Source organism: Emys orbicularis, chromosome 1, assembly GCF_028017835.1.
Source record: "Emys orbicularis isolate rEmyOrb1 chromosome 1, rEmyOrb1.hap1, whole genome shotgun sequence".
Classification (NCBI taxonomy): domain Eukaryota; kingdom Metazoa; phylum Chordata; order Testudines; family Emydidae; genus Emys; species Emys orbicularis.
In genome coordinates, this window is record NC_088683.1 from 250,002,944 (window position 1) to 250,016,765 (window position 13,822).

Genomic DNA, 13,822 nt, shown 5'->3' on the forward strand with positions numbered 1-13,822 from the left:
CATTCTAATATTTGCTTCCAAGGCAAAAAAGGGAATGTTAAGGAGAGAACACAAGGAAAAATTAAGTGAGAACTAGTATTCCCTGAACCATTACAACAGTGAAAAAACAAGTCACTTCAACCCAAATATGTCAGAATTAGCAACTCGTTTATCCACTATTCAAAAAACGAACTTGCTGAATCATACTACATCAAAGTACCAACTTACCTAGCTAGCCACTACCTGTCTAACCTGTGTACAGGAAATGGGATTTCAACATCTTTGTATTTTCCTTTCTGCTCACGCTCTCAAGTTACCACTCGCCAGCATGTTTACAGAATGTCAGGCTCAGGAATTCTCTTGCAAACTATTTCTTCTCTCCTTTTATTTTTATTTTTATTTTTAAATAGAAAGGAAGGCAGGGGAGGGAAGGGGAGAAACTGTGTGATTATAGGTGTGGGATGATTTGTGCTCCTATTGCTGGTTCATTAATATACATACTTCTTTTCAAACTCGATTCAGAAAACAATTTGTAGTTTGATTCGGCTGAAGATCTTGCCACTACAGTATATCAGAGGTCTATTAAGTGCAATATTTACTTCTGTGGGGGTGGAGGGTGTTAACTTTTGTTTCAATTAAGATTTTTAATTCAAGGAGTCTTTTGGTGGGAAAAGGAGAACTTAAAAATTACAAATTAGGAATCCCCCAGAAAAAAACTGGTGTGCAATTTGTGTCATAGCTCCTGTGCATTAGTTTCTTTACTTCAAGACAATATATTTTTAGTCCGAAAGATGAGGTTCGGAGGAACTCGTTTGTTTAGAGGCGGGGGGGGGGGGGGAGGGCAGGAGAGGGAGTGGAAAGCAGAAAGAGGGTTTAGAAATACAACTGACTCTTCAGAGTAAAAGCACGCACATATATACACACACACACACGCGATTACCAAGGCAAAGTCTTGTTTTAAAAAAACAAAAACCTCAACAATATCCTTTTAAGCACTTTTTAAAAATCTGGCCCAAATCTTCTAGTTTAAAGAAACCTCTGGCATCACTGAATAGGCGTATATAAGTAAGTTTTACTGCTTACTGCCTTCATTAAATTTACAGACTGCTCAAAATATATTCTTCAATGACATAACAGGCAAAATCCTAGCCCCACTGACTTCAATGGAGCCAGGACTTCACCTATTAAGTGTAAATTTAAAATGCTTGGGGAAAATAATAGTGTATAGGAATCTTCATCTGCTATTAAAGATCCTATAGCACTATTCACAAGAATTTGGAAAAGGGGTTGTAATCTTAGCATCATTGCAGAAATGGCCACCAAAACCGAAGCATATTAATAACGGAAAACAGTCATTGGACACCTGTATTCTAATCAGCAGAACCTCTTCTCCCCACCTAGAAACCATTCACAAATCATTCATTCATGTAGCATGAGTGATCTATATTTATGAGGGTGTACAGTTCTGACTGCAGGGTCAAGGGACTTGGATGTATAATTGGGAAAACCACAACCTACACGCCTGGAATGACCCCCAGACTAGAAGTATTTGACACCATGATGTCAACAAGGGTGTCCTAGGTAAATTCCAACTTTGGTCATTATATTCTGCCCACCTAAAATTCCTTCTGCAGTTTCACTTTCCTAAAAAAAAAAAAAAAAAAAAAAAAAAAAAAAGAGAGAGAGAGCGAGCGAGCATGAGTGTGCGCGTGTGTGTCTTGTGTAGTGTTACAGGCACAGAATGGCTACCACTTTCCTCCCCTCAGAGTCAACTTCATTTCAGTGGTGGGTGAGGAATCCATATAGGGATTATTTGGAATGAAAGGCAAAGTGTAGTACAGACAATCACATATGAATCTCTCACTACAGTTTTGATTCCCAGGACTCCCTGTCAAATCAACTATGAGAATAATAGAAGTAGGGACTTTCCGTCTGTCAGAAGTTCATTAGGATGTGACCACAAGCAATAATTACCATGTTATCAGCACTTGGAAAGCTTACACAGAACAAAGAGCATAACAAAGAGTGCTGTTGTTCAAGGCAGTTGGAATTCTCGCTTATTGGAATTTACTTTTGGGCAATGAAATGGTACTTTTAAAAGACAAAAAAAAAAGGAGTGATGTTGCTTCAGAAAACACAGAAAATGTAGGTGTGTGACTTGAATACCTACTCCAGACGAGTTTCATACACACTGAAAAATTCTATTTTAGAAGATCGAAAATATTATAAAATCTGTTTTTTCCTCAAGACACAGTTGTTCAATATTTAATTACCACCAAGCTAATAAAATACTGAAAATGGGAAATGTACTTCTATAATTCTTCTTGCATAAGCAAGAACTTTGCTTTTTACCTTTTTGTAATCTGAGTAGGATCCTGGAGACCTGGATCCAGTTCAAAGATCTCATTATCTAGTAGCCTTCGGAGCGTTACGTCTGCCAGCTGCTCCATTATCCTGAATGCCTCATCAATATTAAGGAACATGGAGAAGTCTCGTTCTTTACTTGAAGTGGTGATACGGATGATATCAGTCATAAAGACATTGGAGGTTCTTTCCAGTTTCTGGACATCAACCCAGGGAACTAGGAGTTTTACTGCCATTGAAAAAGAGCAAAAACCTCTTAGGAACCGAGTTTAAACTTTTCACAGACTTCAGAAATATACAAACATATTAAAATTCAGAACGGACTTTAAACAGGTATAAAGGGGAAGAAAAATATTCTTCTGTATATTAAAAAAAACAAAAACAAAAAACATAAATGCCTAATACGTACCCACTATTCATTCTCCCATGTTCTAGGCAGAAAGCTTCTCTTTTGAGGGATTGCCCTCTTAAGTCTCTTTTAGTTTTCATGAAAGACACTAAATCATCAAGTAACATTGACAGGAGTCCTCTCCCCACAAAGCAGGTTACGTTTCATTCGCTAGGGGGTGGCAAGAACGTGAGGAAAGGTTTCAGGGCCATCTACCCTACTGGAAGTAGGCTATGAGAAAGGTGAGAACTTGGTCTCCTACTCACTTGGATAGTTTCAGGGAAGCAGCAGGCTAGCTTACTTCCAGACTGGATGGTTTTTGGCTGGAAACTAAGCCCAGAGTCTGGAAACAGAAGTAAACTGGATGACTACGCAACACAACGTGTAAATGGTTGTACTAGGGAATTCAGCAGTGCACTCTACAGTATGGTCCTCTCATATGTGGCATAAATACTGAGCTAACAGTTTCATATATATCAATGTATAGATCTATATATCAGAAGTCTCCTTTGATGAGGAAGACACTGACACCACCCCTTAACAAGGCTACAAAGATCACCAGAAAACAGTAATAAAACTCAAGGCTCACAAATTACTCTAATTTAACTACTGTGGGGACAATGTCATCAGAAAATAAATGTGTACATTTCTGTCTGTGTCCGGCTTGAGAGACCCATTTCTATTACCTATATAGTATAATGAGGTAAAAAAGAAGAGTGAGAAATACCTCATATGAAATATAAAGGCCACACACACACACACACACACACACACACTATAACTGTTACCAATGGAAATCTGAAGAAGGCTGCAATGTCACCCATAAATAGATCTCTCAAGAAAATTACTATGCATATTAATTTAATCTTCCCATTTTAATTTTTTTAAATAACTGACAGCTGTAAATTTTGTCCAGAAACATTTAATTGCATGTGACAAAGTCCAACTACAACTAAGAAAGAGTACAAGATAGGGTTTTTGATATTGACATTCTGTTAAATCATCTGTCACTACCCAAAGAAGAGAAAAAGGATCAGCACATATTGGATGATTATGGAAGGAGACTAACAATCTGGCTACTATTTACTGAAAAGCACTTGAAAATAAATTAGATTTTCCACCTGAGTTAACCTGGAAGCTCACCCAGGACTCTCGTCGCCAGTTAACATAAGGACTACTCTACCAATATCGCAGGCCAATCTCTTGTTGCTAATAAGGTCATAAAAAGGCAATAATGTAAAGCCTTGTCTTGATTTGATTGTTTTGTTATATAAAACATGTCCATGATAATTAATTACGTTTATAAAAGACCCTGAGTGAGTTTACTGTATTATTCTATAACCATAATCCTGTCAAGAGTGTTCCCTGATTCTAACTTTTCCTATTTAAATGTAGCATACTAATGTCACACAAACTGTTTATGAATGACCATAGAATATTTTAGTTCAGCAGAGCCAGACAGCCAAGGGACTAAAGACTAGTTATCTAGAGTTGTACTAATGTTATTACTAATGCTGTTGTCAAACATGCCAGCCAAGTAAGACATAACGTCACGGCCCCCTCTCCCCCTCCACCCCCAGCTCCCAGTGGCCGCAGTTCCCTGTTCCCGGCCAATGGGAGCTGCGGGAAGCAGCAGCCAGCACATCCCTGCGGCCTGCGCCGCCTCCCGCAGCTCCCATTGACCGGGAACAGTGAACTGTGGCCACTGGGAGCTGCAGGTGGCTGTCCCTGCGGACGGTCAACATCAGCAAAATGTCTCGCGGCCCGCAATCAGATAACCCTGATGGGCTGCATGCGGCCCGCAGGTTGCCCACCACTGGCTTATATTCTGTATGAAACAGGAGCAGCATGCCAAATTACAAAAAAGGTCAAAACTGGTGGCAAAAGATAACATATTTTCAAAGTTTAGGAACAATGAAAACTTAATTAAAAACTATGAAAACTTGACAGTAGCCCTTTAAGAAACTGAACACGCCAACCTTTCAAAATTCTAAATCTTTTGATCGATGTCCCTCCTTTGGGTATCTTCGAACATGTTTCAGTGTAAGTGCCCTTCTCGTTTCAAAGTACTGTGACTTCACATAAAACTCACTAACATCACCAGAAATAAAACAAGGATTTTTTGATCACTAGCAGACCCAGAAAATTTAGCACTTTGCCCATATTTATGTTCATCCAACAGCACTGAAGCATTTCAATAAAACAGAATTAAAATAACTGCCAAGACTTTTTTCTTTCGGTTTTGTAATTCGTGTTTTGTTTCTCTCAGCAGTTGTGTTTGAGAAAGTGCAAGAACCATGTTCTATTGGCATTATTTTCTAAAGCCGTAAGACTTAGGCATTTTAAGTAGCATTCCTTAAATACCTTTGTGGATCTAGCCTAACTGCCACTTTAGCTGCCTAAATCCAAAACGTAGATGCTAAAAAATTCCATTTAGCTGCTGCCTAATCCTATAGGTGGCTACGTTTCCACCAGTAAAGTCCCTTAGATACCTAATAATCTGCTGCTGGCCATAAGCATAGGCGCTTTAGTCCTGGCACCCAGGTGCCAACCTCATGCCTAAGCCCAAGTGGGAACTAAGCCAGAGAAAGACTGAAATTAACTCTATAGCCCAGTGGCTCACCTGGGATGTGGGAGACCCGAGTTCAATTCCCTGTTCCAATGCTAAAATTTGTACACAGTGGAATGTCTCTCTTGTTGAAGCCATTCCACTGTGTAAAAATAATTAGTCACTGAAGACTGAGCGCCACCTACCCCAGAATATCCCACAGCCTAGTGACTAGGGCACTCTATTGAGAGGTGGGAGATATGGATTCAAATCCCTGCTTCAAATCAGGCAGAGGGGTCTCCTACATGCTAGCTGAGTGCTCTGAGCTAAAGGCAGCCGTCACTTCCTGTTTTTTGTAAGGAAGGGCTTAGGTGCCAAATTCCACGAGAAGGTTCCTGACTGTGGATCCCAAGCAGATGGGGGGGGGGGTACAAATTACCGGGGCCCGGCGGTCCGGAAGGGGGCCCGGGGACTGGCTTCCCCCCCATCGTCGGCCCTGTTTAGCCGATCTGCCCTTGCTGGGGGGCCCGAAAAAAAATTTTCACCGGGGCCCGAACCCGCTCTCGACGGCCTTGCAAGCAGAAATAGGTGCCTCCCTCTGACCCAGACTTGGGCACTTAGATAGGAAATGCCAAGGAGAGGAGTGTGACCTATTGGCTAGCTTAAGCGGCTCTCCACTCACCCTGTTGGCTTTTGCAGATCCCAGTTTTCAGCACCTAACTCTCCCCATACACTGTATAGGGAGCCTGGGTGCCTAACGCCGGGCTGTGGCTGTCATGAGGCAGCAGGGTTAAGTTAGGTATTTGAACACTGAGGCTAAGTCCCCTTTGCGGATCTAGTCCTTAGTGACTATGACATGAAAACCAGGATAACAAATTCCTTGCTTCACAATAAGTGTCAAGTTCTCCAATATTAACAATCATTCATAAGTATAATTATTTATGAACTATTCAGTATGTCAGTTGACAAACACGACAAAGAGTTGCAAATCGTGTCTGTCACCCATATCAGAGATGAGAAAAAAAAGAATTTCAACACTAGACACCATCAAGTAAGTTTAGGACTAGGGCTGTCAAGTGATTAAAAAAATTAATCGCACTGTTAAACAATAATAGAATACCATTTATTTAAATATTTTTGGATGTTTTCTACATTTTCAAATATATTGATTTCAATTACAGCACAGACTATAAAGTGTACAGTGCTCACTTTATATTTATTTTGATTACAAGTATTGCACTGTAAAAAAAATAAAAAAAATATTTTTCAATTCACCTAATACAAGTACTGTAGTGCAATCTCTCTATCATAAAAGTTAAACTTACAAATGTAGACTTATGTACAGGAAATAAGTGCATTCAAAAATACAACAATGTAAAACTTTAGAGCCTGCAAGTCCACTCAGTCTTACTTCTCGTTCAGCCAATCACTCAGACAAACAAGTTTGTTTACATTTGCAGGAGATAATGCTGCCCTGCCCGCTTCTTGTTTACAATGTCACTTGAAAATGAGAACAGGCATTCTCATGGCACTGTTGTAGCCGGCGTCACAAGATATTTACGTGCCAGATGCACTAAAGATTCATGTCCCTTTATGCTTCAACCACCATTCCAGTGGACATATGTCCATGCTGATGACAGGTTCTAATCGTAACAATCCAAAGCCCTGCGGACCGATGCATGTTCATTTTCATTAGCTGAGTCAGATGCCACCAGCAGAAGGCTGATTTTCTTTTTTGGTGGTTCGGGTCCTGTAGTTTCCTCATCGGAATGTTGCTCTTTTAAGACTTTTGAAAGCATGCTCCACACCTCGTCCCTCTCAGATTTTGGAAGACACTTCAGATTCTTAAACCTTGGGTCAAATGCTGTAGCTATCTTTAGAAATCTCACTTTGGTACCTTCTTTGCGTTTTGCCAAATCTGCAGTGAAAGTGTTCTTAAAATGAACAACATGTGCTGGGTCATCATCCGAGAATGCTATAACATGAAATGTATGGCAGAATGGTTGAAACAGCAGGGCACATAAAATTCTCCCCCAAGGAGTTCAGTCACAAATTTAATTAATGTATTATTTTTTTAATAAGCGTCATCAGCATGGAAGCATGTCCTCTGGAATGGTGGGTGAAGCATGAAGGGGCATATGAATGTTTAGCATATCTGACGTGTAAATACCTTGCAATGCTGGCTACAAAAGTGCCATGCAAATGACTGTTCTCAATTTCTGTTGACATTGTAAATAAAAAGAGGGTAGCATTAGATCTTGTAAATGTAACCAAACTTGTTTGTCTTAGTGATTGGCTAAACAAGAAGCAGGACTGAGTGGACTTGTAGGCTCTGAAGTTTTACATTGTTTTGTTTTTGAGAGCAGTTATGTAACAAAAAGTCTACATTTGTAAATTGCACTTCCAGGACACAAAGATTGCATTACAGTACTTGTATGAGGTGAATTGAAAAATACTATTTCTTTTGTTAATCTTTCACAGTGCAAATATTTGTAATCAAGAATAATATACACTGTGATTTCAATTACAACACAGAATACAATATATATAAAAATGTAGAAAAACATCCAAAATATTTAATAAATTTCAATTGGTATTCTATTGTTTAACAGTGTGATTAATCGCAATTAATTTTTTTGAGTTAATCACGTGAGTTAACTGTGATTAATCAACAGCCCTATTTAGGACGGGTTGGTGCACAGGTGCTAGAACTAGAGCTGCGGGGGGTGCTGCAGTGGTTTCCATTATATACAGAGTTTACAGTTTGGTTCAATGGCTCTCAGCACCCCCACTATACAAATTGTTCCAGCAATCCTGGGGTGGTGTGTTGGGGGTTTTGTTGTTGTTTTGTTTTGGGGGTTTTTTGGGGACGAGGGGGAGGAATACAGTACATTCTTCAAGAGAAAAAAAATGTTAATGAAAACTGTTTTGCTTTTTTATTTACTTTCCCAAGCATGAGCCTAATTAATGCATGAGAACCAGGAAGTGAAACAGATTATAAACAAAAGTGAATGAGTAGTTTATTTTCACTGTCCAAGATGAAAAATGAACATAAATGTAAAGTAAATTATATTTATTTCAATTTTGCATTTTAATAAAGTGTTACTAGCAAAGATAAGGGGCTATTTCTGGTTATGTAGTATAATATTTGGTAGTGTCCCTTCATTATCCTTCAATAAGCTCCAGTAATACATAAATGAAGCTTTGTGAATAATAGTAAGGCATTTTTTCCCCTTCTGCTTTGATTTGTAAGAATCCATTTTATTGTGTGCAGAGGATTTCATATGTTCATCATATATTAGTGGACAATCAACAAGATATTTAAACAGAGACTGAGCTAACTATGCATCAAAACAACAACGACATTTTTCCAAGCCACATGCAACTTCTGTATTATAATCAGCAGAAGTTGCAAGTGCAACATGATAACTGGGTTCTAATAAAATAGAAAGGAAAAGAGACATCTAATTGGGAGAGGGGATGTATTAAATCCTAGAAATTAAGAGTTAATATTTTGCATATTTTACTGTACTCTAATTCAGCTTTAATCTATAAATATAATATTTGAATAACCACATGATCACAATTTGACTTGACAAAATAACTCTTCTATACATAAACAGTAAAGCCTCCCTGATCATTAGAGTATAATGAACAAAGTTTCATTCTGCTGTTCCTGCTGGAGCTGTGGTAGGATTTACAGGAATCCCTACAGTGTTACTCAAGAGCATAATCCTGTTAAGAAGGAGAAGACACACACACCCTGAAAAGAAAAAAACAGTTAAAAGGTTGTCTTCGTTTATAATTTCCATCATCCAAGACTGGGTATGGAGGGCATCTCATAAGAACGCTCCCTGGGGCTCCATTGGAAACATGGGACCATATCTTTTGGAATGGCTTAGTAGTAGTGATTATCTGGTAGATTTTTCAAGCCATTCTTAAAACTTTAACTTGTCACTTCTGTGAAAGATTTAAAGGTTGAAAAGGGAAAACAAACGTTTTAAGATATTTGGGAGTTGTTTGTTTTATCTGTAAAATTTGTTCAGAAGCTTGAAAAAACAAATTTTCATTCCTTTTCATTTGAAAATACTGGTTTTCCCCTTCCACCTCGTCACATGGAGCACAAGACACAGCTGTGTTATGTTTACTACTCATATTACTTTAAAGTGCATAATTGATGTCACATAGTTCTACGAACGGATTTTTTTTTAGCCAACTTACACTTCCTTTGCTGTCTCTGTACTAACTGCAGCTATTAACAGTGGCTATTTTTGTGTGTGTGCATGTACACACCAATGGGGGAGGGACTGTTTCTGAATGACTATGTTCTGTATTAAAAATAGGTATTTAAGAATCTGTCACATCAGATACATTTTAAGGCAGATCTACTTTGGGGCCTAAACTATTTAGCACCCTTTTAGAGCAGACTGTTTTCCTGACTTCCACCATACAATTACCACCACGGTCCACTTCACATTTAAAAAAACAACAGTTTAAAGCCATTATCTATGTATACTAATAAGAAAACAGTTTGTTGTAAATAAAATATAAAAATGGATGACACATGACAACGTAGAATTTTTAAAAGCAAATACACTCAAATTTAACAAGATAGTTGACCCAAACAAAACAAGTTTCAGAACTCTTCACTGTTGCATTAGCCAAATACCATAGAAGAAGATTAGATTTAAATACATCAACTTAAAAATTACCCCAAAAGTGATATGTATGTTTACAAGTCTGCATAGGGTATAGGGATAACAGTTTTTATATGTTCACACTTACATTCTTTGCCTAGGAAGAAGGAATAAAAACAGAGGTGATTGATGCTCAGATAAAGCCAGCCTTGACGAGGAACTTTACCCTTCCAGCAGCAGCATGAATAATAGGTAATTAACTTCTCTGCTTCAGGGAAGTTAAATCTGGCTTCAAATTTCACTAGCGCCTCTCGAAACTTCTCAGGATCCTCCTCCTGCTCTGCTACTTTACTCCTGGTCTCTTCTGCTATCAATGCCTGATTCAATGACAAGATAATATATTACGGCAAACTGGTAATTTGCCCAAACTAGTTATTACAAGCCATCAGTACATTTTTTAAATCCTGATTCTCTCTTAGAAAGGTATCCAAGTTGATGTGCAAGTTATACGGACATTTACTTAGTATTTGCAGTCTGTTTACCCACACTTCCAAACCCAGTCTTCTTTTTGGTCCCAAGTTATAACTGAAAAATATTGTTCAAACTACAATTTATAATTAAAATCTTGATACCAATAATGGCTTGCTTTGATCACCATGATTATTTCAAATAACCCAGAGAAGGCAAACATGATTGGAATTTCACTCAGCATATGATGGCTGTAGAAGCTTTAATTTGACTTACATAGCACAAAGCTACAGTACCAAATTTTTATATTGATCAGCAATATTACCAAGAAACAGTAAAGTGAAGTATACGATAACCTGTAATAAGCTTTTAACTATTTTTAAAGACTTGAAATAATTAAGTGCTATGTCTTTTCATTACAGCTCTACAATAAATAAGGAGTAGAGAAAGACAAATGCAAATTGCTTGGCTAAATGCAAATTTACTTCAGGTGCTACAAAATACAAATCAGTCCTACTGGAATACTGTAATCCCATATGCCAGATGTCTATAGCAAAGGCCAGAGAGCTGATGTAACAATAAAAATATGGGCCCATTATTCAGTTTGAAACCTGCAGAATTCTAGGTGTCCTGCTCTCACTTTCATGGTCACAAAATTATTAAAAGATGTGAGTTTTATTCAAGCCTTTCAGAGAACTTGGATGTACAGGGTGTAGTAAGGAAAGATAAATCACTGAACTACTGCCAGAAATAGGAATTTAAAAAAAGAAAAACTTCTCAACAAGGTGCACGTTTTACAGATGTTGCATCAAGGATCAAGTAGGTGATGGTGTCATTTTTCCCCATTTAGGGATAAAATTTAGATACAGCAACAGACTATTTGGAGCTAGTCTTTTAAACACAGATGTTTTGAATGGTCATCAGTCCCTGGATAGAATTTTATCTTTATTTCTGTAACATCACAGATAATCAAGAGTTTAACTGCAGTCCAAGACCAATGATATCACTGATACTAGAGATTCATGTACTGTAATCTATAGGGCCCTACCAAATTCATGGTCCATTTTGGTCAATTTCACGGTCATAGGATTTTAAAAATAGTAAATTTCATGATTTCAGCTAGTTAAATCTGAAATTTCACAGTGTTGTAATTGGAGGGTCCTGACCCAAAAAGGAGTTGTGATTGGGGGTCACAAAGTTATTATGGGCGGGGGGGGGGGGGGGGGGGCTGCAGTCAGTGGCATAGCCAGGTCCTAAGAGCAGGGGGAGCAAACATTAAAAAGGTGCCCTCCCTTGGCTCCTCCTCTGGCCACGCCCCCTTGGCTCCTCCTCTGGCCGCTCCGCGCCACCCCCCCCCCCTTGGCTGGCTCCTCCGGCCGTTCCGTGCCGCCCCCACGGCCCCCCCATGGCTCCTCCAGCCGCGCCGCGGGCTGCCATGCTGCGCCCCCCCTCGCTCCTCCGGCCGCGCCGCCTCCCCCCCCATGGCTCCTCCAGCCGTGCTGCCCCCCCTTGCCTGCAGGAGCCCAGCGCCGGCCCGGCAGGCCAAGCTTCAGAGCGGAGCGTGGGCCCCGCCCGCTGGCGCCATGGTAACCCCTAACTAAGGTGCCGCTTTTGGAAAATGTGCTGAGGAGAAGCGGCTGCTTCCCCTGCACCCCCCTAGCTACGCTACTGGCTGCAGTACTGCTACCCTTACTTCTTCACTGCTGCTGCTGGCAGTGGCGCTGGCCATCTGGAGAGTGGCCGCTGCTGGCCAGGAGCCCAGCTCTGAAGGAAGAGCCACCGCCAGCAGCAGCGCAGAAGTAAGGATGGCATGGTATGGTATTGTCACCCTTGCTTCTGCACTGCTGCTGGCAGGGCGCTGCTTTTGGATCAGGACCCCCAATTTGAGAAATGCTGGTCTCCCCCATGAAATCTATAGAGTATAGGGTAAAAGCACACAAAAGACCAGATTTCACAGGAGGAGACCAGATTTCACGGTCCGTGACGCGTTTTTCATGGCCGTGAATTTGGTAGGGCCTTAGTAATCTAGGGTGTCAGAGCATTTCTGTGTTGACTACCCTCTACAAATTAAAAGCCCCTTGAGTATGGGTGCAGAGGCAATACCCTCTTAGAAATCCAAGCAACCTCCCCCTTCCAAGTGTGTGTGTGTGATCAAGGCTGGCTTCTCACATAAGCACTGCCCCTGGACAGTGGGACCCATCACATCTTACACCTGGGTCTTGTGCTAGTAGGTTCAGTCATCTGTCAATTATGTGTCTGGTGAAATTTTCAATCTTGAGTAAGCGGATGAGTGTGAGAGAGTGCGTGCATGGATAGATGTAGATAGGAGAGACTGATGGGATGTGTTAGGGAAGTATGAGAGAGACAGAGATCAGCGGAGAGGAAGGAAGCAGGAAAAGAAAAGGGAGAAGCTACACAATTATGGGAACACAATGTGTGCTTAGTGTAGGATCAAGAAAAGAGAATAAACAGATATTGAAGAAAACTCAAGAAACAATACATCATGATCTATTACAGGAAAGAAAATTGGAGTGAAGCCAGAATGGGAAAGAATGTATAATGGACACGAGAAAGATGAAGCTATACACCTCATTTGCAGAGGTATTAAGAACCTGCAGCTCCCACTGACTTCAGTTGCAGGTGCAAGCGCTCAGCACCTCTGAAAATCAGGCCCTGCAAGTATTAAATTGAAAGGTAAATGTAATGTACTGCCAATCAACTACAGCCCATATCAGACTACACAGCTGTTATTCCTGTAGGTTCCTGAGGCATGATGGCATAGGTATTTTTCACCATAGCTAGTAAGCACCTAGGTATGTGGATATCAGATGAAAATACTGCGTAGACATACTTTCCAACTCTTTCCAATGCGGGATGACAACAAACTAATGAGACCACTGATATGGAATGTGGAAATCAAGACTTGAAAAAGAAAGCTATGTACATTTCATGACAAATATAATTGTGTTCAGAATAAATATAGCTGCAAAGTCACCTCATTTTATCAAAAATACTGTCTAGATGGGCAAAAGCTAATATGGACACAAACAGTTGGTAAACTGGTATAGTTCCACAATATCAAGAGTTATTTCTACCAATTCCTTTACTAGTGGGCAGGGGAAAGACGAAAGCAAGACAACTTTTCTTACCTTTACTTTCCCTTTGACAAAACTAACAATATCTTCTTTATTATCAAAAACAGACAAAGTATGGAGTAAGTTTTGCTCCAGCCACTCCCAGTGCTGATTTATCTCCTCTAGAGTGGCACCTAGAAAAGTAAAAAGAGCTAATTAAAAACCACATAGAAGAAATTGTGAAAGAAACTAACTAGAAAAAAAAAGAAATTAAATGCAGTTGTGTCATAGTGCATTAAAAGAAATTAAGTTTCTGAAGTCACAAATGAAAACTATTAGTAGCAAATAGGTCAATAAGATGTTA

At 39.7% G+C, this 13,822-nt stretch overlaps 1 protein-coding gene across 1 annotated transcript in view; it reads right to left on the bottom strand.

Annotated features, from left to right (window-relative positions):
* The window catches only part of TBC1D8 (TBC1 domain family member 8), a 90,608-nt gene that overhangs the window by 35,435 nt on the left and 41,351 nt on the right, over positions 1-13,822 (bottom strand). Inside the window, exons 3-5 of the mRNA XM_065423676.1 lie at positions 13,534-13,652; positions 10,065-10,293; positions 2,332-2,572 (exon numbers count right to left, since the gene is read on the bottom strand). Coding sequence (XP_065279748.1) covers positions 2,332-2,572; positions 10,065-10,293; positions 13,534-13,652 — 589 coding nt within the window. The remainder of the gene's footprint in view (positions 1-2,331; positions 2,573-10,064; positions 10,294-13,533; positions 13,653-13,822) is intronic.